This window comes from Amborella trichopoda, chromosome 1 (assembly GCF_054954075.1).
Source record: "Amborella trichopoda isolate Santa Cruz 75 chromosome 1, AtrichopodaSantaCruz75HAP2 v2.0, whole genome shotgun sequence".
Taxonomy (NCBI): domain Eukaryota; kingdom Viridiplantae; phylum Streptophyta; class Magnoliopsida; order Amborellales; family Amborellaceae; genus Amborella; species Amborella trichopoda.
The window spans coordinates 39,118,088-39,143,399 of record NC_142336.1 but is presented as its reverse complement, the minus strand read 5'-3'; the positions used below and the strand labels follow the sequence as shown (position 1 = coordinate 39,143,399).

General features: G+C 34.8%; 1 protein-coding gene and 1 long non-coding RNA gene across 2 annotated transcripts; one reads left to right on the top strand and one right to left on the bottom strand.

The window, feature by feature from the left end:
- The first annotated feature begins 6,882 nt into the window (after positions 1-6,882).
- On the top strand, positions 6,883-9,693 carry EMB2261 (Tetratricopeptide repeat (TPR)-like superfamily protein). The gene has a single exon (XM_011627319.3). The coding sequence runs from the start codon at positions 7,067-7,069 to the stop codon at positions 9,635-9,637; it is 2,571 nt and encodes an 856-aa protein (XP_011625621.3). The 5' UTR covers positions 6,883-7,066; the 3' UTR covers positions 9,638-9,693.
- Positions 9,694-12,658: 2,965 nt separating this feature from the next.
- LOC148783824 (uncharacterized) lies at positions 12,659-15,849 on the bottom strand. The gene is made up of 2 exons (XR_016053976.1): positions 14,518-15,849; positions 12,659-14,321 (listed from the first exon to the last, which is right to left on the bottom strand). It is a non-coding gene; the product is annotated as an uncharacterized LOC148783824 (long non-coding RNA).
- Positions 15,850-25,312: the final 9,463 nt, after the last annotated feature.

The following is a 25,312-nucleotide window of genomic DNA, read 5'->3' as shown; positions in this document are numbered from 1 at the left end:
TTATAGCACTTATAATGTGATAAGGTAGGACATCTGAGGTTTGACAGCAAATCTTCTAATCGTGCTGCTAATAAAGCACTACTTCCTACAAAGTGTAAGGTGATAATATAAATTAAAGTATTTACAACATCACTTTCTGTATAGATTATTTCTTGATTTTGTTCATTTCTGGCCGTCCATTGCCTAAAATTGGTTAGGATTCTATTTTTGGTTTCATCATCAACATAAAAATCCCACGAACCTCTTAACCATCCTGTAAATCCATTGACTATTGCTTTGGCAACTTCTTGATCAGGATTACCGGCCATCTTATTGGCTAATGCAAACATAGTCATATGTCTCATTACATCTAATATTTTTAAATCAGATAAACCATCAATAGTCCAGTTTACTATTGATTTGCCAAAGTATGATACTGCCTGTTGTATTGCATCTTCTTCTAATTGGACATCAACAGGTGTAGGTCTTTTATAATATGGTAAGGCAGTAATTGGTTTCCATGTTTTACCATATGCTATTCTATTGAGATCATTGGTTGTTGTATCCATAAAAGCTAGTTCTCTATTGTGCAAATTATCTACTATGGTTGGTTCTTCCTCTTGAAGCATTAAAGTTTCATATTCAGGAGGTTCATGAAGCATTAAGGTATCATGCTCAGGAATTTTCTGTTTACCTTTATCGGATGATTCTGAAATACTAGGTATGGGTATAGGAATACTTATCTTTGGAGAAGGAATTCCTTTAATAACTAATTGGGCTAATTTAGAGATTAGTTGATCCATTAATGTTTTGTTGTCTTCGCCAATATGAAATTTAGTTTTATTAAGTTATGGAGGAGGTTTGAACAAAACAGATTTAGGAATAGGAGGGATTATTGGTTTAGGTTGAGGAGTAATTAACCTTTCTATGCGTTCTGCCTGTTTTCCTAAGGACTGCATATATAAGTTCGTATAATTATTCTGTTCTACTATATGAGGTATTAATTCTTGTTTTTTAGTCATTTCTTTGGGTATAACCTTATAGGGTGTTGTTATAATCTCATATAAATTCTATGGTGGTTCACCTTTCATTGGTGGAGTTTTTGCTCCTTTTAGTACTATACTTTTTTCAGGAGGGTGAACACTTGCAGTACTTGTTCCATCTGTACTTAGATAAGTTTTTTCTTCTATGGTTTGAATATTAAATTGAGGAATTTGGATATTATATTGGGCACAAAGTTCTTGTAACTATATGAAAAATCCTTTTGTATGTTTTTCTTTCTTTAGGAATTTATTGTATTTTTTATGAAATAATTCCACTAATCTAGGTTGAAACACTTTAAGATACCATTCTCTAATACCTTGGTTTTCTAAGGCTAAATAGTCATTTTTAAGAAATTAAATATCAACTTTTTTCTTTTTTGCTTTTACCTGATATTGGTATTCTTGGTATTCTTCTATGTCTATATCATTTTCGACTTGTAGGGTTAATATTTGGAAGTCAGCTATGTTAGGTTCAGATGTATAAGTAGGTATGACTACATGATCAGCTGTTCTCTTTATTCTTTGTAATTGTAGATCGCAAGATCCTGGAGGTGTTGTTGGAGGAGGAAGGATGATGATATCGAGAGTTGTATGACACAATTTTCTTGCAGGAACTAATGGTTTTCTAATTCTTTTTCTATTTATTTCTAAGTCATCCTGTACTAATGGTGTATTGGATTGGAATTTGATTTCAATATTCCCATCTTGATTTTTAATTATTTGACTAGGAATACTATTTATTGGTACTGCTTTTGGTTGGTTTTCATTTTGGATTGACCATGATTGAGGTAACATAATATCCGACCAAGTAATAGTTTTTGGAATAATAGTATTTGATTTTTCAATATTGGTTTGAAATAATATCGTTTGTCCTTTTGTATCTGTTTGCATAATAATAGGGCAAAGAGTATTCATAACTTTGTAATATAGACGATATACAATTGCTAGATTTTCAGATCCAGGAGTCATGCTGAATCCATGGGTTTTGAGATTTATTGTTAATACATCTAGGATATTAGGGTCTGTTAATGAAACAGAAAAAATTGGAAAACAGTTAAAATAAATGGGTCCACTACAAAGGCTGGATTCAACCATGCCGAGGAGTGAGTTCGAAAACTTATTGTGTCTTGTATCTCTTAAGCATACAAGCACTGAGTTGTTTAAACCTAAACGGGTTAAAGGTTTTATAGCTATTTATATTAATCCAATATGTAAATATTATAATTATTTTCTTTATGTTTTTCGATAATTTTTCTATACAACAGTTGGAAGTCTTCCTGATTTTGAGTTACTGATAAACTTTCTTCCACTGTTTTAATTGCATATCCTAATTTTAAATTGAATTTTCCCCTATTATAAATATCTGAGATAGGTACCTTGGGAATATTCCGATTTTGTATATGTTTCTCAACATCATTTATTATTATTTCTTCCTTATTTTTTACTCTTAAAGTTTGACTAGTTTGAGTTACTGTTTTACCTTTTAGATTTCTAATTAAATTTGCCATCTGTAGGTTGCGGATAATGACAATCTGGAAGACCAAGGGTCCAGCGTGTTCCCCTAAGCGGCTCTTCTTGGCCTTGGCGGGTACTTTACCTAGACTTTTTTCGTCTCTTGCCTTAACTCTCGGACCAACTTTCTTAGATGGAAATTTACTTAGGTTTCTACGATAATACTGTAACTTTCACTTTGGCTCTGATACCAAAACGCGTCAAGATCTAGTGACATTTAACATTTAACCCTATTATAGAAGGTATGTAAAGATCAAACTATTATACTTTATTAATTCTTGTAAAATACGGCAGTAATTTAGGCAAAAGAGAATTAAGAAGATAAAAGGAATAACTGATATATCGATAACAACCCACTGTGTGTGTGTGTAATTGCCTAGTTTAATACTGAAGACGAATTTAAACTGCATACCAACAACATGACATAATCATTACATAAAGATGAAATTATTACAGACTACAAGCAAACTACAAACCACAAGAGATATTACAGTTTACAAACCATCGGTATAAACAAAAACAAACACTTACAATTTACAGATACAATAACTGGAGAATAACTTCCAATGTTGAGGACAGTATGATGGAAATGTGTGGAAGTTGCAGTCACACATAATAATTTTATAAAAGAAGAGGATAAGAGAGAACCTGGTTGTGATAAATCAGAAAGATAGGAAAAGACCTGGATAGCATGAGGTGGTTTCAAGCTGTGAGGTCAGGACAGCAGCAGTGGAGCAGTATGACAAAGAGAGTAGCAGGATATTAGAGAGATGAGCAAAGACTGTGAGAGAGCAGAGGGATGGAAATAGAGAGAGCAGAGGGAGCAAAGGAAGAAGAGAGCTCCGACATCTACTTCAATTAAGGAAGGGTGCTTCCTTATATAGGCGAAGGCTAAGGTAACTTAGCGAGGAAGGAAGAGACGGAAAGCGAATTGATTTGACCAAAAGAGAAATAAGAGACGTAAAGGAAAAAGAGAAAAGCAAAAGCAAAAAAAAGATGCTTAAAGAAGCATCTAAAACAGTATCTTTTTGTCACCTTCTATCGGCAGCATAGTGTTCAGTCGGCCACACAGTGCCTGGTTTTGTCGTATGCGTCGGCAGCTACAGTGTCTGGTTTGTAGTATGCGTCGGCAGCTACAGTGTCTGGTACGAAGGGAATCTTGCTACAATATTTTGAGGTGTATGGTGGAGCAACTTTATGGTCTTTGGCTGAATTCATTGGGGTCTTCTTATTCTTCTTCTTCTGGATCGATTTCTTCTAGTGGGAAATATTTATTAGCACGATTTGGAGAGAATTGAATTGTTTCTTCTGAGGATACTGGTTTGCGCCTTGCTTCAGCAAAGATTTCGTGCATTTGTTTTTCCAGAGTTTCTTTGGTGGCATCTAGGTTATTTTGGAGCATATTTCGGAGATATGTAGGGAAATCGAATGAAGTATTGCCAGTATTATATCCAGAAGGATTGGGATTATAAATGGGTTTTTGTGGTGGTATTCTTTTGGGTGCAATTGTAGTGGGATCCATATTGAAAAGTGTCCCACCATTTGTACAGAGATAGTTTTGCCCAAACGCGGGATATAGGTATAGTCAGCTGTATTATTAGAAGACAGAGTATTTCCATTTCATGATCCATGGGAGTTGATATATGGTGACAAATTATAAGTGTGGATCCGTATCATTATCAATCTTATTGAATATTGCAAACTGCTCTTGTGCTTTCTTAAAAGCAGGAGGTAAAATGTCACTTGTAGAACCCCATATCAAAAACTAATTTTTAAACCAACTGCGAAATCTTTCAAAAATGGGCATCTTGAATTGGATGTACCAACTATGAGAGTTGTTTGGATTTTGGTATGAAAATACTTTATGCCATGCCTCAATGTATTCGGCATACTTATAATACTTATAAAAAAAATCTTGATTATTTAATTTTTTCCCCTGGGTGGGATTGCAACATCACTCATCATAGGATAAAAGTTTTTTTATTTGCATTTTCGAGTATGCAATTACTCTTGTATTTTGCTGATAATAATGGACTACAGAGACAGACCCTGTTTCCATTAATATAGCTTCATATTATTCACGGGTTTTCACCCCATTGGTAGGGTTGAGATGGTTTATGAGGTAGAGAGGAGCAAGTTTGGTTGAGTCCATATGGGTATGGTGATCTTCAATGGTTATATCTATGAGGAAGGCTCTTTTGATGAATGTGGAACGAGGAATATTTGGATTCAGCCTCTGGGACGGCTTTGATTGAGCAGGTGTAAAGGCTGGAGTTGACGTATTATATTCTGGATAGGTTATTTGGTAGATAGGTGAAATAGATTTTTAAGCTAAACAAATCTAAAAAAAACATCTTTTCTAAAAGTCATCTTCTCAAATTTTTAGAGAAAGAGAAAGGTTTCATGGAGGTGAGAGGTTATAAGGAAGAGAGAGTTGTGTTTGAAAAAACATAGGAGGAGAGAGACATTGGAAGAAAGAGAAAGAGAGAAGTTTGGAGATGTATAATTTAAGAGAGAAAAAGATTGGGTGTAGAAATAATACGTCTTTCACACATTTATTTAGGTTAAAAAATAGAATTAGAGTGGCCAAAAGGTTATAAGATATTTTTAAAAACTTTAAATTTATCAAAAAAAATAAAACTTAAAATAAAAGATATCGTCTTTTTTATTAAAATATACATGTATAGTGTTTTGGTGCCAATATGCAGCACACATATTACAGGTATGTGACGCTTTGGCGCTGCGAACGCATACAATGGGTCTTGGTGCCAGTTTGCAGCGCTTTGGCAGTAAAAAGCGCCACGAATACAATAGGTCGTTGGGGTCTTTTGCGGTGCCATGTATTATAGCTCCGCATCACTTTGGTGCTACAAAGCACACGGATATATCTGAGCCGTGATTTCACAAAGCGTCATAAAAATAATAAGCTCATAGCACTTTTTTTTTTTTCATCTAATGCACCACTGGTATAGTTTGTATAGAGCTGAGATTCTAAACAATTAAAATAAATTGCACCTTTGTCGAGAAATGTAGTTTCAATATTGAAAATCTCTTTGATAGCCTTAAAATATATTTTCATATTTAATTATAAAATTTAAAGTTTAAAAAATAGTGTAAATCGAGCAGATATATGAAAACATGAAAATCTTGAAAATTGGCTGTCCAAAAATGTGTTACAAGATGCACTATTTTCAAAACTTGAAATCCATTTTTTTTCTTATGTCCATACATCTTGATGTCGTGATGATCAATTTGAGGATATTTGAGCATCAAAACAACCTTCTAATAAAAATTTTGAGGTGGTCTCTAATTTGAAGGTTTAGAGCCTTAGCTTTATATAAATTTTTTTCCCTTATATATTTAATGTGTGATTCCACAAAGCATCACAAAAATAATAGGTCCATAGCACTTTTTTTTTTGCACCATGTATCTGTTGGATCCATGATGCACAAGATCCATGGCGCCATTGTGCAGCATGGATCTAGCACATTTGTAGCAAAGAAAAAATAAATATTAACATCCAAATGGAGATTTAGGTAATTTTTAGTGGTTTGTGTAAGGCTGAGGTCCTAAACAACCAAAGTAAAGTGCACCTCAAATAGTGTCGAGATATGCCCTTTCCATATCGGAAACCTTTGTGATGTCTTGAAAAATTGTTTTCATAACTAATTATAACATTTAAAAATTCAAAAACATTGTAAATTGAACACATCGATAAATACTTGAAAATCTTAAAAATTAACGGTCTAGATAATACATTACAAGATACACTATTTTCAAAACTTAAAATCTATTTTTGTATCATATACATACCTCTTGAGGTCGAGATGATTAAATTGAATGTTTTTAAACAATGAAACAACTTTTTGCAGTAGTAAATTTTTTAGGTAAAAGCCCTAATTTGATTTTCTAGGCCTCACCCTTATATAAACTTGATTTTAGCCATTTTTGGTATTTAAAATTTTATAGTTAGATATAAAAATAGATTTTGAGATAATTTGAAGAATATTTTATATCAAAACTATATGTATATATTGATTGGGATTGTATGCAATGAGACCAGAGTAATAATCTTATGAGACCATCTCACACAATGTGTGTAGTACCTTAAAGAATCACCATTAAATTTGACATATATCTCTAAAAAAAGTTATCACATGATGTGGGGGTTGACTTTTCTAGAGATCTGTATCAAATTTAAAGGTAATCTTTTGAAGTCCTGTACACATTGATGCGACAGGGTCTCGTAAAATCATGAGTACATTGATGCGACAGGGTCTCGTAAAATCATTACTCATGAGACTATTTACCTTTTATACAAAATGACCATCGTTCCTTACAATAATTTAAGGTGAAATTTGTAACTTGATGTGTCGGGAAATTTCTTTTGAGGTTTTGGGCTAAATAATTACAAGCACTCTCTCATATCGATTTTATTCTGTCTCCTCTAATTTCCTATAGAATTGCTCTCATAATGACTTTACAGTTTTCACACAGGGTCTCCCTCTCGTGATGTTGAGTTCTCTCTCCCTATGGCCTCCACTTGGTGCCAAACTTATTTTCCATTTTCCCAACGAATTCACTGTAAATTCCCACCCAATGTAGGCGCAAAACTTTCCCCAATCCACCCAAATTTCTCTCACAAAAGATTTGAAAACCTGAAGCGCCAACTCATAAAGCATAGTGAAAATGGCCAACCTAAAGAGGCCCTTAAAATTCTAAGCTTTATGCGCAGCAATGGCATCTCGCCTGACCTCACCATATACTCTGTGCTACTAAAATCATGCATAAGGCTCAGAGATTTTAATCTTGGGGGATCAATCCATGCGCATTTGCTCAAGTCCAACCCTTTACTGGACAATGTCACATTGAATTCTTTGATAAGTTTTTACTCAAAATGCGAGGATTATTGTGGTGCTCTTGCAATATTTGACAAAATGAAGAGCAAGGACTTGGTCTCTTGGAGTGCTATCATTTCGTGCTTTTCTCGTTCTAGACAACCCATGAAAGCAATCATTTTCTTTGTTGGGATGCTTGAATATGGGTTGGACCCAAATGGGTTTTGTTTTTCGGGTGTCATGAAGGCCTGTGCTTCCATGGAGACCATGGAGTTTGGAGAAATGGTGTTTGGGTTTGTTTTAAAAACTGGTTTTCAATCTGATTTGTGTGTAGGAAGCTCTCTCATTGACATGTTTGCCAAGATGAATATGATGGGTTCAGCTCGTAAACTTTTCGATGAAATGCCGGAGAGAAACTTGGTTGTATATACACTTATGATTACTAGATATGTTCAGCATGGGTATTCTAGAGAGGGAATCCAATTGTTTATGGACATGGTGATCGAAGGGTTCCAACAAGATAAATTCAGTTTAAGTAGTGCCATTTCAGCATGCACAAATTTGGGTTCATTGGAACTCGGCAAACAGATCCATTCCCGTGTTTTAAAAGATGGTTTGGGATTGGATTTATGTATAGGATGTTGTATAATAGACATGTATGCAAAGGGTGATGAGTTTGGATCTTTGTGTGATTCAAAGAAGGCTTTTGATGCCATGCCTGAGCATAATGTAATGTCATGGACTGCAATTATAAGTGGTTATTCCCAAAGAGTAGGAAAAGAAGAAGAAGCTATCAAGCTCTTTGTCAAGATGGTGCAACATGGAAAAGTTAAGCCCAATCAATTCACTTATTCTAGCATTCTTAAGGCTTGTGCTAGTCTCTCAAACCCAGTTATGGGTGAACAGGTCCATGCCCATGTGGTCAAAGCTGGTCTCTCATTGGTTACACATGTTGGAAATTCTTGTGTTAGCATGTACTCTCGGTCTGGAAGAATGGATGATGCACGTAAAGTATTTGATTATCTCTATGAGAGGAATTTGATCTCTTGGAATACTATACTTGATGGGTATGCTAGAAATTCAGATACTCAAGAGGCTTTCACTTTCTTTGAGCATATAGAGAGTATGGGCATTGAACCGACTGATTTCACATTTTCCAGTCTCTTAAGTGCTGCCGCAAGCTTAGGAACAATGGGAAAAGGCATGCAAATCCATGCTAGAGTGATAAAATCAGGGTTTGAATGTGACCAGTGTATTGTTAATTCACTCATATCCATGTACTCTAGGTGTGGAAACATAGAGGATGCCTTGAAAGCCTTTGAAGAAACAAGCTATAGCAATGTCATCTCATGGACTTCAATGATCATTGGACTTGCAAGACATGGATATGCAAGAAAATCAATCGAATTCTTCAATAAAATGACTCAACAAGGTGTGAAACCCAACGAGATCACCTTTGTCGGGCTCCTAACAGCTTGTAGCCATGTGGGTCTAGTTAAAGAAGGATGGGAGTACTTCAATTCTATGTATTCTAATTATGGCATTGTGCCAAGGTTTGAACATTATGCTTGTATGGTTGATCTCCTTGGGAGATCAGGACTTCTCAAAGAAGCTTACAATTTTATACTGGACATGCCATTAAAGGCTGATGCTTTGGTGTGGAGAACGTTACTTGGGGCATGCCGAAAGCATGGGGAATTAGAGATAGGAAAATATGCGGCTAAGCGTATGTTAGAGATCGAGCCGCACGATCCTTCAGCATATGTGCTGCTTTCAAATCTCTATGCTGCAACAGGTGAATGGACGCTTGTTAGTGACATTAGAAGAAACATTAGAGAGAAGAAAATGATGAAAGAGGCTGGTTGTAGTTGGATAGAAGTAGATAATAGTGTTTATGCTTTCTATGTTGGGGATACATCAAATCCAAGAACTAAGGAAATTTATGGAAAGTTAGATGAATTGGTCTGCAAAATCAAATGCATGGGTTATGTGCCAGACACAAGCTTTGTTCTTCATGATTTGGAAGAGGAACAAAAGGAGAAGTATGTGATCCAACATAGTGAGAAGCTAGCCATTGCTTTCGGTATCATAAGTTCACCCCCAGGAAAACCCATTCGAGTTTTTAAGAATTTACGACTGTGTGGGGACTGCCATAATGCAATTAAATATATTTCAGTTGTTGCGAATCGTGAAATTATTGTTCGGGACACAAATCGCTTCCATCACATCAAGGATGGTGTATGTTCTTGTGGTGATTATTGGTAATATGCATGACAAGTTGATATAATGAGGATTCATTCTCTCCGAGTTAAGTATTAAAAGTCATATTCAGATAATTAGCAATTTATGCATCTGCTACAACCATCTTATTGCCAATAGGAAAATGAGTAGAACTTATTACTAGCGAAGATAGTATCTTCGGTGATACAAGAAACAAATGACATGAGAGATTTTTAAATATGTCAAATTAATTGGGGCCAACAATGATGGTCTGGCTCTGTCAATAAAATGTAATATAAATGGATCTTATAGCAAAAGTTCAGGATATCCGCCCATTTATTGAATTGGTTGAGAAGCATAGGCAACATGGACCTTAATGTCAGATATTGTTTTCTTGTAATAAATCCCCATGAACATAATTTGAATGGACAGAGTCCCCAATATATAGCAAACACAGAAATGTAATTCTGTTGAGGAGGAGAAATTGCAAGTCTACTTGTTGACATGGTAAGGCAATAATATTCTCTGGTTCCTATCATCTCTGTTCGACCTCGATATCTGAAACCAGTAATTGCAAATATCAAAGAACAAACAGGTATATTTTCCAATTTTTCAGACACCAATAGCCGCTTCTAGAGCAAGAAAGAGAAAGAAAGAGGAACTCTGGAAGAAAAATGATAGATAATTTTGATAGATATATGCAAATTATTCGATGACATAAAATTGTCTTCTGTTTTTCGTGGACTGTATAAGTTTGCTGAACCCTTCAGGTCCAGGAGGCTCCACCTAGGAATAATTGATTCTCAAGAGAAGATCTTCCTTATAAGCCTCGGATAATAGTGATACAAGTTTTGTGATAGGAGGGAGATGAGCTAGAAAAGGCTCAGCTGATTCGAGATGTAAACTCAACAAATGCCACACATTATGAGTGAAGCTGGGAAGCTATAATCAAGGAGTGTATGTATAAACCTGCTAAAGTCTGCTCTATTGGGCACTTTATACCCCCTGAATGCCCTAATTGGTCTTCAGAGATGGGTTAAATGATGGAAAATAATGCTACTGAGTTCCAAGAATAATGTGAAATGCTTTTGTATTTAGTACCCAATACAGGCCAAGCAGCTAGAAGGAAATTTTAAGGAGAAAGTAGTGTTGAAACTAGCATATTGGAAGATCAATTAGCTGAAATTATCATGAGCAGCTACGATATATAAGTTTTTTTCTCTTGACCAAATTTGTAACCTGCATTAGCAGACTCATTTTCAGTGGTTTTCTTTATCAAACTAGAGGTTTCCAAGGACCCATGCATATCACGGAACAAGGAGCCACCGAATACACTAGCTAGGCTTAACATGTAAAGTGGGGGCACAGGAATGTTGTGCTTCAAATACAAACATAAAGTTAAAAGTACCAGATATTCTTAAAGGAATACATATGAGAAACTTCCAGTAGGAAAGATCAAGACTATAGCATAGTAGTTGTAATTGGAGCTGAATATGTGACAACACTCCAAGGGCGTATTCTCAGGCAAAAACTAAGTTCCACTCGCACCCCATGTAACAAGCTATTCCAAGTAAGAAGTGGAGAAGAATTAAATGGGTGTAACAAGCTATTCCAAGTAAGAAGTGGAGAAGAATTAACTCATAAGGACTGCCATTGTATAACCTTACATCAACAGATGCCGCTTCCCATATTGGGGGAAAATGCAAACCTATAGCTATAGAATTTGGAAAAATGACACCAAAAATAATATCGTTTCCATAAAGTAGAGAACCTGAAACATGTTCATGGATCCCTTTTAGAGGAGCCACAATGAAGGTGATAATAAATATAGAAGTCGCAGTCTATAAGGTAGGGATCATCAAAACACCAAACCACCCATTGTAAAGATGGTTTTCGGTGCTGGTTGTCCAATCGTAGAAGTGCCCCCATAAGCTTGATTGATCCTTTGATTAGATCCCAACAAAAATCAGGTTGTTGTGAGTAATGTATCGCATCCACCTTTTCCATTTGACCATTATTTGGATCGTCACTATTCCCAGCAACATTATAAGTAGAAGTATTAGTATTCTCATTGTCATCAACATAAATTACCACAGGTTTGGCTTTTCTTGAACGAATTCCATGATCCTCTATTTATTCTTCATTATCTTCTACCTCCTCTTGTTCCAAATCTACAGTTAATCTAGATAATTGTCAAGGTGTCATTTTCTTTCTTTCTTGAATTTCACTGGATGCATTCCTAATTACTTTATCATTTAGATTACTCAGAATTCTATCCAATTTTAATCATTTCACTTTATTTTATTTTTTAATGAATTCCTCATTATTCTGTCAATAAATTATGTTGTTTCAAACCGACTGTCGATTTCGCATTGTTTTCTACTAATTCATGGATAGAAATCGACAAAGGGCTTATGTCTTTAGATAATATTCTCTACTATCTATTTCGTGTTCAAGTTCTTGCCAATCATTTTAAAAAAAATGAGACTGGTGATTCGAATCATATGTCCAAGTGATTTGATCATTTATAATTGAATGTTAATACAATTTTTTTATTATTCTACTGATCTATTTAAAAAAAGATCATACATTTTAGGTAAGCATTCTTTTTCATCGTGATCATTGCATAATTTGATCCTTTTTGGAGCAAATCCAAAATAATATGTCCCTTGTCCGAAGCCATTGCAAAAATATTGGCATCTCAAAAATGTCAAGATCAAAATATAGATTTTGAATTAAGTTCCAAATTAGTGGATGCTGGCAACAATAACATACGCAAAAAGGAAAAAATGACAAAGGCTAATAGGCATTTTGCACTTTTTTCACTCGACTATCTATTTTACATCAAGTAATACGTGGAGTAAAAACTAATATAGCAGTAAAAGCAACATGTGTGGGTGGATAGACTCATCGAGTTCGAAATAGGATTCAAACAAGGAAAAGTATTTGCCACTCACTGGTTATCAAGGGCATCCTAAAAATATGCGAGTAAAAAATATAGCTTCCAAAAGTAAGTTCTGAATTAGTGGCCACTGTCAAAAGAGACTCAAATAGCAAAGGCCAAGAGAGCATTAACACATTTTCGTTAATATGTGAATAGGATTCTATATAGACACATAGATCCGCAAATCCATACATCTCAATCAGAAAAGAAATGATAGAAAAAGAAAGAACTAGGATTGCTTAGCCTATTTCTCAAAAAAAAAAGAACTGGGATTGCTTGGTCTATTTTTCAAAAGGCATGCACTAGCCTAATGGCTGCCCGATGTAGGAGGGAGTACACCATCTTCATGATGCCCAATGTAGGAGGGAGTACACTATCTTCATGGGGCCATGCAGCATAAGGTTGCTCCTGATTACACCATCTTCATGAAGTCATACAACATAGGTTGTTAGAATTCGTGAGAGCATACAAGCACAGACATTGAATGGAGAATGGAAAGAGAAGAAAAGAGAACAAAACATTTACGTGGTTCAGGCCGAAGCTTTACGTCCACGGATCCAAAGTTCAACAGGCTACATCTTCTCTAATTTGGATGAATGTTTACATTAATAAGTACCTATATATATATATGACAATCATACAATTACAGGAGATAAATATGGTATGATTCTTGGATATAGAGATAAATAGTAGGAGGCCTTATCACTAAACTAACTAAATGATATAGCCATACATTCATAATGATGTATATCAATATGGACTTTAATATCCATATCTTAACACTCCCTCTCAAACTCAAGCTGCATACATCCATAATGATGTATATCAATATGAACCAGAGATATCCATAACCTAACACTCTCCTCAAAGCAGCGGGAGTTTGAACAATACTAAGTTGCCAAAAACGATTAGTGATCTTCAAATTGTTTGAAGAACAAGCATAAAAAATCGGCGACAGATCTTAAGAATATACGGTCTCAAGAACACCCTGGATCGAGTAACGAAAATGTTCTTGAATCAAATAACGAAAAACTCAAGATCGACAGTACGGCCTCAGGAACAAACAATCGAGTAACGAAAAATTGGATCATCTCACAGGATGGAGTAACTCAATCATTAAACATGAGCATCCAGAATAGATAGGATCAAGTAAACTCGATCATCACACAAGATGGAGTAACGGAAAACTACATCATCCAATAAGATCGAGTAACGAAAAACTTAATCATCAAACATGATCAAGTAACCAAAAACTTGATCATCAAACAGGATCGAAAGATTCGATCATCAAACATGAGGCACTTGAAAGAGCCAACATAAATCAAAAGAAAATCCGAAAATCATTGGAGGCAAAAACCAATCTCTAACTTTATACCAGAAAGTAAATATCTTTGCTAAATTTCAGCCCCAAAATCGCGTGCTCTCTCCAAAATGTGGGGACATTCGATCTTTCGATGATCCCAACTCACCCCAACTCGATCTCCCTTTTTTTTTCTCCTTTAAGTTTTTTTTTTTTTTTTTTGACTCTTTATTGCCAAAGGGCAAAAGGAGCTTCTAGAGAGAGAAGGGAGAAAGTGGAAAGGATGATTCCTCCCACCTGGTTCTAGAGAGAGATAAGAGAGAGTCAAAGTTGCAACAATAAGTTGTATTTGGATGTCGAGATATGTTGAGGTCACTCGCTGCTTGCGAATTGCTTCACAATGCCAACCTTGGTTGAACCCGCACCACAAACTGTACCCAACAATCTTGTACTCAATCTTTTTCACAAAGTCCCCAAGGCAACTCCTGAAAAAGCAAGGAACCCACTCAAGTCTGTACTCGAAGACCTTTTAGTTTCTTTAAGAAGAAGATCTTGAATATAGCTAAAGCAATATGTTCCAACCCATTAGCAATAGCGTTGCAAAGTTTTGGGTATGTAAACGATAGAAAAAAAAAAAAAAGGCAAAAATGCCTCTTGGCTATTTTTGTTGTTTTCCCTTACCTGAAAACATCTTCTACCTATTTTCCCTTATCTGAAAACGTCTTCTACCTATTTTCCCTTATCTGAAAACGTCTTCTTGAGCCTCTTGGCTATTTTCCGAGCACCGTCTCGCTTAATAACACCATTATTCTCACATTGTTGCAATTTTATTTGACCCATACAACCAACCTTTGGAGAAATGGGTTCTTCTCTCTCTAACTGCAATAAATTCGGGAGGGAGATCAAGTGGGTATGGCACAAGAAAAATCCAAGTTATCTAAAACCACACACACCATGTGGGTCGACTACAGTTCGGGGTGGTGATTGACCAATCTGTTTCTCTCTCATCTGGCCTCTCTTTCTTTGATTGACCAGTATGTTTCTCTCTCATCCAGCCTCTCTTTCTCTCTCTACACCAGCCTATTTCTCTCTCATCCTTGCAAACAATGCCTATCCAAATTCATTGGAAAGTTCTGCTGTTTTGATAAGGTGGGCAAAGAGATGGGTCGAGAGGCATCAATAGATCGTCATGCCCAAGCACCGCTACTACCATTTATCTCCTTCTCATGCCCTCTCGCACTTTCTCTCACTTGACCAAAGTATGGGAACTTACAAGGCCTTAAGATGAAGGGAGGAAGTAAAAAGAATGGCTTTAAGATAAAACAATGGATGGGATGTAAAAATCAGAAAGAAGCAAGAGGTGGTTCATGCTTGGATTAGATGTAAAAATCAGGTGGAGAGAGAAAGAGTCATGCTTGGATGGGTAGAGAGAGAGGGTGTAATCGGTTTGTGTAACAAGAGTAAATATGGTGGGCACGAATCCGAGCCAACCAAAGAGGCAGAGGGTAATGAAATTTTCCGACCTCATATCTGAGGTTCGAACCTCAAATCTAAGGATGGCGAGCTCAGATCTAAGGTTGAGAAAACCACTGGCCTCAAATCTAAGGTTGAGGAACCTAATGTGGCCTCAGATCTAAGTTGAAGAACCTAATTCTCTGATACCATGTTAGAATAGATCTAAGAACCTTTGGCCTCAAATTTAAGGTTGAGGAACTTAATATGGCCTCAGATCTAAGGTTGAGGAACCTAATGCTCTGATATCATGTTAGAATTCGTGGGAGCAAAATGCACAGAAGCCTCAAATCTAAGGTTGAGGAACCTAATGCTCTGATACCATGTTAGAATTCAAAGTTGGGAGAACCTCTGACCTCAAATCTAAAGTTGAAGAACATAATACTCTGATACCATGTTAAAATTCGTGGGAGCATACATGCACACACATTGAATGGAGAATGAATAGAAAAGAAGAGAGAAAGTTCAGGCCCATAGATCCAAAACCCAACAGGCTACATCTTCACTATTTTGGATGAATGTTTACATCAATAAATACATCTATATATAGAGGACAATCATATAATTATAGGAGATAAATATGATATGATTCTTTGATATAGAAGTAAATAGTAGGAGGTATTAATACTAAACGAACTTGATGATAAACTCATACATCCATAATGATATATATCAATATGAATTCGAGATATCTATATCCTAACATAGGTCTGGTCCTATCTAAATCTTAGGGGGTTGGGTCTTATTATAAGTGTATGTGTTGGGAAAACAACAAATCCTGAGAGAAACTATGCATAGCCCCCTTTTCTTGTAGAGGGAGAAAGCTCGCATAGAAAACACATCTAAGTGAAAGTCCCCCAATTCAAATAATTTAGAGAGGGAAAGTCCCCCGATTCATGTATTAACTATTTTAGCCAAGGTTTAAAAAAACAACTATCCGTGTCGAATCGGAGAATCGGTGGATCGGATCGGATAATCGGCAATTTTTATCCCAACTTTTTTTCAAAAAATCACTTTAAATCTTCAAAAATAGTGTCCTTTTACTTTCTAAAAGAAATCAGAAGTGATGTATTATGTAATTTCATTATTTTGTAAAAATAGGTGAATACTGAGATGTTTTCCTATCTGGATGTCTATATAATTTATTGATTATAACATAATATAATATAATAATATTCAAAATAATTCAAAAATATTAGAAAATGCTTCCATATTATAATTTAAAAATAATAATTTATCATAGTAAAATTAGTATCACATCAAAATATCAAATATTTATTAATTCGCTTTACTCATCCAAAATTATCACAAAACTAAGTACATATATTTGAAATATATTTTTTAGAATATTTTTTTAATATTTTTTTTGTTAGGTGCTAGACCCAAACCCAAGTTAGGTCCGGTTGGTCGAGGTTCAAGTCGACCCTAACCCCAACCCAACCCATTGCCACCCCTATATCTAATGGGCTTTGAAGATAGAATAACGAGGTTTTCTAAACCATATTATTATGGGTGTGGTTTCTATAAAGTTGCAACCTTACACAATACAATTAAGGCAAGCCTCCAAATTTTATCATAACATGTAATTTTGGTGTAAAAATTTCTTAGGATTATCTTAAAATCTATTTTCATCGCTAATTATTAAAATTTTAAACTCCAAAAATGGTTAAAATCAAGTACATCTATAAACATATGAAAATCTCAAAAATGGATGGTCTAGATAATGTGTTGCAAGTTGCACTATTTCTGATACTCAAAAATTGTTTTGTTTTTTTTTTTTTCATATTCATACATCTCGATGTCGAGATGATCAATTAGAAGATTTTTCAACATTAAAATAACAATTTTTAATAGATTTTTAAGGTGCACCTGTAATTCTACATTTTAAGGTTGCAGCCTTATATAAATTTTTTCCTATTATTATTTACCATAACCTAATCATTGGATAAGTTCTAGATTAACTCAAAATATGTATGTTGTAATTTATTGGGCGTGAATTGACCCAGAGATACATAGAGGAGGTCGTGCATGTCATTAAAAGAAATCATATTGGGGATAATAAAATTAGTAGATTATTTGCTAGTGGTTATTTTCCATACCTATCACACATGTTTTTACCTCAAATGAAAGCTCAATAGAAATCAGTCCCACATCATAGGTTTGGAGCAGTGAACATGGTATAAAATGTAGAAAAACCTTCCAAAGCAGCATGATCTTCCACGCGTGAGAGTCATGGAGCTCCTTAAAAGGGTTATTGATGTAGATGGTACTAAGCAAATATAGCATAACAGTCTTACGTAGACTTGGCCTAAAAGTTGAGTGGCCACATGTATAGCCCATTTTAAAAACAAAATCATTGATAATCGGTTAAAAATCATGTTTATGACAAAAAAAAATCGTTGAGAAGCGGTTAAAAGTCATGTTTATAACATCAACATAAGGATCTATGATGTCATCAATATAAGGATCTATGATGCATGACATCAACATAAGGATCTATGATGTCATCAAACTGGTTCCGTATTAAATCACCCGGATCTTATTTTTTGGGTGGATTCAGGACGGGTTGAGTGATACCCGATCCGAATCACCCAATTCTAGATCGGATCACCTATTTTTTAAACATAGATTTTAGCTATTCTTGTATTTGGGATTCCTACTTCACTGGCTTCACTTACCATAAAAGGAAGCAATTTAGGGTTCAGAGGTACGACTTGAGTGTTGGTTTGGATGTTAGAGCTCAAGAGCCATACTCAAAAGTAAAGGAAAAAAGTTTATATAGAACCAAGGTCCTACCTAAAAATTTTTACTAAAAGAGGTTGTTTGATACCTAAATATCCATAAATTAATCATCTCAATATCAATATGCATGAACAAGAGAAAAAAATGGATTTCATGTTTTGGAAATAGTGCATTTTGTAACGCATTTTAGACCATCAATTTTCAAGATTTTCAGGTTTACATAGATAAGCTCAAGGGGTGAAAAAATGGTTTCTAGGGTTTAAGAGACTGGTGAATTTATGCCTCCTTTTTTTTATTTTTATTTTTTTCTTTTTTTTTCCTGTTATCTATTGATAGTTAAGGGCAAGGGGGGGCAGATTTGGAAGCAGGGGAGGAGGCAATTAAAAAGTTTTTGAGTGCTCATTCTCCCAATTAGAAGAAAGTTGGAAGAATGTTTTAAAATGAGTATACTGCAAAGCCTAATGAATTTTAGAGTTTGTTCTTATGTTGGATTGGACATAAATTCAAGGAAAATGTATCCGATCGCCATGCAAGTCATTTAAGGGCTCACTTGAAGTTCTTGAAGCAACCATTTGGTACTCCAATTAAAATGGCCAACCTTTTTTTGTGGCCATTGACCCAGATTTTGTTATGCATGGCCTCACGTTGCTTACCTACTTTGTTGTACGTCATCTATTTTTATGAGATGAATCTCATTTATATTTATGATCATCTATTTATAAAGAATTTTGTTAAATATAATATATAAATAAACAAATTATTTTTTCAAGGTTTTCTAACGTTCACATGAAATGTGGATAAGCATCTTTGAGATTTGGAAGTATGTTTATCAGAAACCCGTTAATAAAATAACTTTGGGCCATCTTCTATCATATAAGTATGAGAATTTTTCTTTCCTATAAGTATGCGTAGTTCATTGTATAAGTATGAGAAGTTTTATTTCCTGTAAGTATGGGAAATTAGAGAGTGGAATACACAGCAACAGCAGCAAGCAAAAGTATAGAGCCTCCTATTTACAAAAAGCTTCTCCTTTCTCTCTAAAAGGTATTTAATCAAAATGCGAGCTCTACGATCACCAGCATCTCGGTTTGGCGTTCATCCTCGTTCTATTAATTTTGTTTTCACTAATATTGGTGCGATCTAGGATCTACCTTACTCATATTCTACAATTTTTTTAATGCTCATGTTTTTCTTATTTGTTTTCTCTCCTACGCACTGGCTATTTGTGATCATTGTGTACTGATATATTGTCACCATTTATACTCAATAAAAAAAATCTATCTCCGGTGAATATCACTAGCTCCTTTCATTACATGCTTTCTTCTGCCTCTTTCACTATAGCAACCAACAAAGGCAAATGGGGGGGTAATATTTTTTTTCTCTCGAGAGACACTGGCCATCTCTCTCACTCTCTTTAGTAGGGCAGGGCAGGCCCTGGTTTGAGGTCGAATAGAGCTTTCTCTCTCTCTACTAGGGGATTAGCCGTCTCGCTCATTGTCTCTCAATTAGGGCAAGCCCTGGTTCTGTCTTGAATAGGGCCCTCTCTAGTAGGCACTCCCTTACAGGGCGCTCTCTCTAGCCCCCAAGGATCTCCGTCTCTCTCGCCCACAAGGGACTCTCTCTCTCTTGTTAAGTTTTGACTAGGAATGATGCATTGGATTATGTTCAGTTTCAAATTGGTTGATTTGTATTGCATATTGTTTTTTTTAAATCACGTTGATAATGAATAATGGATGGTTTTTATTTCTGAAGTTAAATTTAAGTCTAGATTAGAGTTGAACCCATTGCTTCCGTCTGACAAAATTAGGTTATTCTGAGAAGGTATTTCTTTTTTAATTATATCATCAAGGATTGGGCTTCCTGCCGAAATAACGACCATTGAACCTCAGTGAAGAACATGGTCATTAGACTGGGCCAATTCGACTCGACACCACCTTATTGCTGACTCCAAGTTGGCCCACGTCAATGGTACGATTGATATTATACCCCTTGAATGAATATGACATGGAGGAAATTCGTAAGAATTGGCTCAGATCAGCAAAACTCGCCCGGGTATCGAATTTTTGCATATAAACTCGGACATATTATATATGTAAAGTTTCTTGACGTGAAAAATCAAAATTTTGACTAATTTTGATAGATTATCAGGAAAATTTATGTGTTTTAACAATAATATAATCTCTATGATGCAATTTGGGTTCATAAAATCCCAAATTGAACTAGATTTGATCACCGAACTTATGTTTTATTAGGGTTCTTAGAGCAGAAAAAAAAAATTTCCGCCAAACGTCTATGTTCTCTTTGATTTATACACCAAATCGGATGATCATTGATTTGTTTCGAAACTATTGAAATTAGATTCAAAAGCATTCTATAAATTCATGGTTTTTCTGTTCTAATATCGACTAATTTTGTGCATCAAAGAGGTAATATCGATAAACTGTAAAGAAATCGCAAAATCTATTATTTCTCTCTAATTTGTCAATAATTTTTTTTATTATTAGTTTTTTTATGTTATTGAAATAAACTTGAAAACCCCTCTACTGCTTTTTGTGTTTTTGCTCCAATATCGATTGATTTAATGCATCCTAGATGTAATATCGATGAACTCTAAAAATTCCGCTAAATCTATTGTTTCTCTCTAATTACTCGACAATTTTTTTATGAGTTTTGGTCTTTTTTGAATGTTGAAATCAACTTCAAAAGACCTCTATAGATTCGTGGTTTTTTTGCTCCAATATCGATTGATTTCATACATCGCTGAACTATAAAAAATTATCAAAATCTATTATTTCTCTCTAATTTCTTGACAATTTTTCTGATTATTAGTTTGTTTTTAAGCTATTAAAATAAACTTGAAAAGCCTCTATAGATTTACGTTTTTGCCTCCAATATTGACTGATTTAGTGCATCCCAAGGGTAATCTCGATGAACTATTGTCCATTTACCGCTAAATTTGGTATCAAAATTGTCTTTAATCAATGAATATTTTTTTTGTTTCCCCAACAATTTTCGAATTGTCAAAATCTGAAATTTTTTATTTTTTTGTTTTTTTAAAGTACAAACGATGGACATTGAAAACATTACCATGAGAAGTTTTTTATTATTAATCCAATTACATTTTGTAGGTGAAAAAGGCAATTTTTAGTGAATCTGTATTATTAGCCCAAAATTTAAAAATTTATGAGTAATATAAACCTAAATTTCTAACTCAAAGTAACATAGACCTTGTTTTGGAAGCAATTAATATATATATATATATATATATATATATATGGAAAAAGTTTCTATGCTTCCCCTACAGCATAGAAGTTCTATCCTCTCCCTACCATCCTGCCGTCCAATTTTGATCAAGAGAGCCACTCACCATTTGATCTTAGATCTGACGTCTCAAAGTATTTTACTTTTAGTTTTTTTTATACAAATTTATTAATTTGAAATTTGGTATGTGGCATCTTCTCATTGGGGTGCACCTATAAAAAATATTAAAAATATTTTTTTGATAAAATATAAAGATCAAAATACCACTTGAAACTTTCAAGGGTATTTTGATCCTTTTATTTTATTGAAAATATTTTTTGTTATAATTTTTGCTAGTGCGAGTTCATAGAGGAATAGATGTTCAAAATTTGATGTGAAAATAGTATATAGAAAAAAACTAAAATAAAATAGTGTAGAGACGTGATATTGGGATTGGGGCAATATTAGCCCTCCATTCAAAATGGACGGTTGGATAAGGGGGAAGATAGAACTTCTATGATGCAGGGGAAGTATAGAAAGTTTGCCATATATATATATATATATATATATATATATATATATATATATATATATATATATATATATATATATATATTTGAAATAATTTTTTGCCTTTACATTAATAGGTCTAAGAAATGACGTTGGAGGATCGATTTTGGCATTATGGAGAGAAGCTCGACGATAAGTGGAAGGGGTGCATCTACTACTACGACTGACCGGCCATCTACCACCTACCGACCCCACATTGACCCTGACCCTCGATCTTATGTACCCCAATATCATCATAAAAAACTTAATCGCTCAAGAGGGGAAAAAAGACCGAATCTATGAGGAAGACAAATACCTAATTCTTCTATTATGCCACCACCCCATTTTTAGCAAGTAAGTCCCCATATTTTCGACCGATGGTGAGTGTTATAGCTGATGCTAGGTCAGGAGCCAAACTCCCTACAACATAGGAGCTTCCATAGAAGCTCCTTGACAATGAAGTTACCCTAATACAATAGCACATCAAATAATTAAAAAGGTCATGGGATAATATTGAGTCACACTTATATCGTATGGCTAGAAGAATGGATGAGGTAAGCATATAGTAAATTTTTTTATTTATTGCCCTAAAGGTATTTCTTTTCTACTCTAGTATAGATCTTTCACATAAGAGGAGGACTTACATATTATTATTCAAAGAGCTCAATAAAGTTGTAGAAGATATTGGAGAAGATAAAGTAGTGTAGTTAGTCACAAATAATCACAAAAACTATATAAAGGTAAGGGAACACCTAATTAGAAAGAGACCACATTTAGTTTAGAAACCCTTGCACGATGCATTGAATAGATCTAATACTAGAGTACATTAGCAAAATAAAGGTGAGCAATTGTATTAAGAAGTCACAAAATATTATTATATTTATATACAACCACTCCTATATTCTTGTATTAATGAGAGCATACTGTAATGGAGATCTTGTCAGACCTACCATGACAAGGTTTACCACAACATACTTAACAATAGAATCAATCCTGAAGCGGCAAAAGGGATTGAGAGAGCTAGTGGCATCAGCGGAGTGGACTAAGTCAAATGAAGGGATAAGTGAGGTTGAAATAAAGGTACAAAAGATTATCAGTAGCCGTTAATTTTTGGCTAGATGCAATGAGGTCGTTTGGGCAACTGCACCACTAGTGTTGGTACTGAGGTTGGTTGATTCTGACTGGAGAACAAGCATGGGATTATGAGGCACTAGATCGAGCAAAACAGGTTGTCAGGGATGATTGTAGATTTTATGAAAAGTTTTGAGAGATTATCGACTTTAGGTGGGCCAAGCAGCTGTAACGCCATATACTATTTTATAATTTACTGCTAATTTCTTATTCTCATTAAGATATCTATGTTTATGTTTACATTGTTTTCAAGCTTCTTGTTTAACACGATTATCATTATATACAGAGTAAACACCCAAAAAACATGAGAGGTATGAGGTATGTTATTGAGAGATTGGAGCCTAATGAAGACGCCCAAATTAATGCATTGAAGGAGGTAAGTTTCTATCAATATGTTTTAATAGTTAGACAATAATTTAGTTTATTATTGGGTACTATTATTAACTATGTTGAATTTTTATGTCTTTTAGATTCCCATGTATATGGATATACCAAGAGAATTTGGCACTACCATGGCGATGAACACGAAAAGTGTATGAGATCCAGGTTAGTTAACAAACTTCATGAATTACTACTTCCTACTATAATTAATCATGGGATAATTGCATTTCTTGTTTTAGCTATCAATTGATTAATATTCGAACGTATTTCATTACAGCTGCATAATGGGATTTATATGGACTCCAAACCCCACATTTAAAAAAGATTGCAATTAAGGTCCTAAGCCAAACTTGTTCCTCCATCTTCCAGTTGATTCATACCCTAACAAGGAACATGTTGAAGATAGAGAGGCTGCACTAGCTGGTTTATGTACACGATAATCTCAACCTAAGGCAGAGGATGCTAGAAAGAGAACCCGCAAGTTACAACCCAATTAAACAGAACCACATATTCCCAGAGGACCTTACAGAGGAATGGGTAGAAGAGGAGGAGCAATGGGAGGGGCAGCCACCAACAGTGAACACGAAGCATTTAGAATAACAAGTTCGAGATCTAGATGATGATGTAGAAGCCTTGGGGAACAGCCAGGAGGACATGCAAGAAGAGATGCAGGAGAGAGAGAGGGGGGGGAGCACTGAGGAACAAGCTAGGGGAAGGACCATTGAAGAGGGGGACCGAGGTGGTCAAAATGCATACGCGATAGAGAGACATAACTATAGGGATCATAGCCCATCTCGTGGCGCCGCAACTAGCATTTGTGCTAGTGTTGTGGCAAACAACATAATCAAGGTGCTGAGGAACAAGGCGACGCTGGTGAGGGAGACAATCCGACTGGAAGGGAGCCTGAGGGTGGGACAAGTCTTAGGGATTATAGCTTGAGATCAGTTTATTGAATGCTCCAGATTGGCAGTGGGGCACAACCGGGATAGGGAGTGCTCCCTCATTGTCACTGATTTTTTGCTGAGGCCGTCATTCTAAGAGCGAGACCCAAGAAGACCCTTACCTCCACTATCACTCAGTTTTTCCTAGTTCTTTTTTACGTTTTGCTTTACTGAATGTATACATGTAGTTGGATGAAATTTTTGTCCGAGAAACATTTTTTTTTAGTGAACAAGAGAAATTATCAAGATGAATTATATTTAATTTATTACAAAAGTAAATGTCACTTTTGTTAGAGTGTGCGTACATTTCGAGACGTAAGATTTTTTTTTAAAAGAGCTCCAAAAATACAAGACTCGTCTGAGTAAATCGCCTCGGCCAAGGCCCAAGAACCTTGGCCAAGTCGATTTTCTGAACATTAGTGAAGATTTTCAAACCATGATTTGAAGTAGTAGTTGGTCTTCCCCTATCTCCAGCAGGCTCCACCATCTTGAGTAGTGCGTAATCTTCTTACAAGTCTAATAAAAACATATTTAAAAAATAATAAATTTTTTCAAAACGGTTAAGAACTTCAAGTTTTTCAAAAAATCTTTAAAAAAAAAATTCAATTAAATAGAACCAATATAAATTCTAAACTTTTTCTTTTTCTTAAAATAGCTTCTTCCTCGTAACTTTATTGAGACTTCCATTATTTTTTTTTAATTTGATATCTTGAGTATTGGTTTTAGAATAATAGCATTGAAAGTGAGATTAAATTAATAATCTTGATTTAACAAGAAAAATTGATAAAAAAATTTCACCAACAAATTCTCTTAAAAATTTGTATTAATAAAAAAATACTCTCTCAAAGCAACCATATATCCAAAAATGTAGAGTTATAGAAAGCTTAACCCAATGAATATTTTTCTTTAAACCAAGGGCATATTTATAAAGAACAAAGGAGAAATTCAATCATAACCACAATTTATTTAACCAGGAATTC

Coding starts and splice junctions, on each gene's coding strand:
- EMB2261 (XM_011627319.3), top strand. CDS start 7,067: ATGGCCTCCACTTGGTGCCAAACTTATTTTCCATTTTCCCAACGAATT.